The sequence below is a fragment of the Eurypyga helias genome, unplaced genomic scaffold (assembly GCF_000690775.1).
Source record: "Eurypyga helias isolate BGI_N326 unplaced genomic scaffold, ASM69077v1 scaffold32220, whole genome shotgun sequence".
Classification (NCBI taxonomy): domain Eukaryota; kingdom Metazoa; phylum Chordata; class Aves; order Eurypygiformes; family Eurypygidae; genus Eurypyga; species Eurypyga helias.
In genome coordinates, this window is record NW_010225595.1 from 1 (window position 1) to 3,152 (window position 3,152).

At 42.9% G+C, this 3,152-nt stretch overlaps 1 protein-coding gene across 1 annotated transcript in view; it reads right to left on the bottom strand.

Annotated features, from left to right (window-relative positions):
• Window positions 1–2,038: 2,038 nt before the first annotated feature.
• LOC104508408 (sodium/hydrogen exchanger 2-like) overlaps window positions 2,039–3,152 on the bottom strand; it is a gene marked incomplete at its 3' end in the record, with an annotated part of 18,112 nt that continues 16,998 nt past the window's right edge. The window contains exon 4 of the mRNA XM_010150030.1: window positions 2,039–2,256. Within this exon, the coding sequence (XP_010148332.1) occupies window positions 2,039–2,256 (218 nt within the window). The remainder of the gene's footprint in view (window positions 2,257–3,152) is intronic.

The following is a 3,152-nucleotide window of genomic DNA, read 5'->3' on the forward strand; positions in this document are numbered from 1 at the left end:
GGGGGGGGTGTTGAAAAAAGGAAAAATAAAATTACAGAGAAATCCCCTAAACCACTAATATTTGCTTTAAAACACCTTTATTTTTTTCTCACCTATATATTATTGAAGAAGTGAAAAGTTAGCAGCTTGAAAACACCTTGGAAGAAAAATCTAAGTTGCCTAAGGAGCATATTCTCAAACATATTTAGTGAGTTAACCACCTTAGGTCAGCTGGATTGAGGACCTGAAGCAGCCAACTGATCTCCATGAGACACCTATCTGCTAGACTCTGCCTCTCGAGCAGTCTGTTGTGGTTGAACCCCAGTCAGGAGCTAAGCACCACCCAGCGGCTCCAGTGGGACGAGGAAGAGAATTGGAGGAAAAAGTTAGGAAAACTCATGGGCTGAGATAAGAACAGTTTAATAATTAAAATAATGATAATAGTAATAGTAATATGTAGTGAAAATAATACTAGTACTTCTACTACTACTACTAATATGTAATGAAAACAACAACAATAAGAAGTGATACAACCACTCACTACCTGCCAGCCAACACCCAGCCTGTCCCCAAGCAGCCCTGGCCAACTCCCCCCAGCTTATATACTGAGCATGGCATTTTATGGCATGAAATATCCCTTTGGTCAGTTCCGGTCAGCTGTCGTGGCGGTGGCTCCCCCTAGTTTCTTTCCCCCAGTTTCTTTCCCCCTAGTTTCTCCCCCAGAGATGTTGTGGATGCCCCATCCCTGGAAGTGTTCAAGGCCAGGCTGGATGTGGCTTTGAGCAACCTGGTCTAGTGCAAGGTGTCCCTGCCCATGTCAGGGGGGTTGGAACTAGATGATCTTTAAGGTCCCTTCCAACCCAAACGATTCCATGATTCTTTTAGAGAAGAAGCTGGGAACTGCAGATGCAGTATGAGAAACTGAAAAAGTCCTTAGCTAAATGTAAATATTGCTTGGCAACAACTAAAACATCAGTGTTATCAACATTCTTCTCAGCACAAATCCAAAGCATAGCCTTATACTAGCTACTATAAAGAAAATTAACACTATCCCAGCCAAAACCAGTACACAGATCAACAGTCCAAAAATTTTAATAGGATTTGAGGCGCTTTTGAGCACTTTGGCTTGTCACCTCCAAAAATCTGTGCTTTGCTTCCTGCAGACTCCTATTCACTCAATTTTACTTGCACAGACAGGAAAGATGCAGGGCTGGGGATGGAGCAAGAAGATGCCAGTGCACGCTGCTGTACCGAAGGCAAAGGGTTCAGAGATGTGTCAGACTGCAGTAAAGGCATAAAGGCAAGTGAAGGGTGCCAAGAGCTGGAGGGGCAGTCAGGCTGCTTGGCTGTTTCTCAGCGTAAGGTATTAATCGAGGGTTTGCAGGTGCATGAGGGAAAAAAGTCCAGCTTTGTGCGCTGGAGGGACACTTGGGAGCTGCAAGTAGGGGTGCAGAGGCAAATCAGAGCATGAGTCACCTTTACATACAGAAGGACCCAATCATTACAGATGAAACTGGGGTGAGGGGCTGGTTTAAGATGTACAAGCCTGACCTCTACATAGGTCTTGAGGTAAAAGAAAAAGAGCTAGTACTGAAAACTCAGGAAGGGCCAAGCAGTTACTTACAGGATTTTTTTCATCACAATATATAACTGAACAACACTTCAACTGCAGCATTTCCTGTTTTGATGCTATTTATGCCAATGACTGGGAAAATCACAAAGCTAGTAAACGTAAATTAAAAAAAAAAAAAAAAAAAAAAAAACACCAAAACACAATATGCTTTTACATTGCCAAACTGCTTTTTTTTATTACTTGTAAATAAATGTTTACTTAAAATTCACTCTGATTAACAAGCCCCTGACTTCAGATGGTCAGGATCAGGACTAAATTGATCTTTGGGTTTCATTTTGACCCCGAGATCTAGGACACATTACAAATTATGAAGACCATTCTACAAGCTGATGGGACTCTGTCTAAATTTTGGCATACTCTATTTGAGATGAAGATTAAAATTTTCACTTGCAAATCACACTGATGCATAGTCCGAGACTTGCTTACCCAGTGCCCTCCAGATTAAACAGAAAAGGAGGGTGAAGCTAACGAAGGCCCAGTTCCACTCATGGTTCTTCCCAACTGTAGACACTCCCATGAAGATGAAGATTAAGGTCTCACTGACACTGCTCAGCATCTTCATGAAATACTTTATTGTCGTATAGGATTTTTGGGAAACATTTTCCTCCACGTATTTATTCATGGTCATGGCACAAGCTGTAATCCTGAAAGGCAAACATTACCCTTTATTGCATTGGCTTGATTTTTTTTTTTAAAACCTCTCTCATTTCCACAGCGTACTATTCACTTTTTCATTTTCTTTAAAATACAAAGCATAACTTATTCCATAACCAAACTCAAATTTATGGACTTGGTGAACCTACACTTTTGGGCATGATACTTTTCTTCCACAGTGTGGAGTTTTCTGAGAAGACATCAGTATATGGAGAGTTTTGTCACATACTAAACCCACAAGATCTGTGCAGGGGTCACTCAAACTCTGTGTTTTGAAAAAGGCAGAGCTGAGGAGAGGTAGGGGCAGTCCTGCAAAACAGGGATTGCTGCTTCTGTGGCTGCTGAGGGGCATTGGACAGGATGACAACTGCATGTCCTGGGTCAGAGTTTCCCTCCCTTCCCACCATCAGTTGCCCCACCAAACCATTCCCCTCCTCAATGGCAGTGGCAGCAATGAAATCTCCTCTTTCCAGGCAAAGTAAGCAGCAAGACTACAATTTGTCACCCTCCATCACTCCAGGCCACTGCTTGCTTTGCCTGTGCACAGGGCTGAACAGGAGAAAAACACCCCCAGAAATCAGGCTGGCGCTGTCGCACATTTAAAGCACCTACAAATGAATGAAGTGGGCATCTCAGCTGATACATGAAAGAACAGACAGGGCCTACTGTAATTACACCTATGTGTCTGTGCTCTGAGCCTGTGTTAGGAAATTATTTCTTAATCAGCAGAAAAGTTACATTACTGGCTGTACATCACTTGCTCCGTACTGTTGCCCAAGGTGCAAGAGCAGCTGAGGACCACTCAGCTATGAAGTTTATACGTTTAAGGATAGTTAGCAGAGCTGGCTGGAGGATAACCTCAGAATGGGTCTCAGTGTAGGGGAGC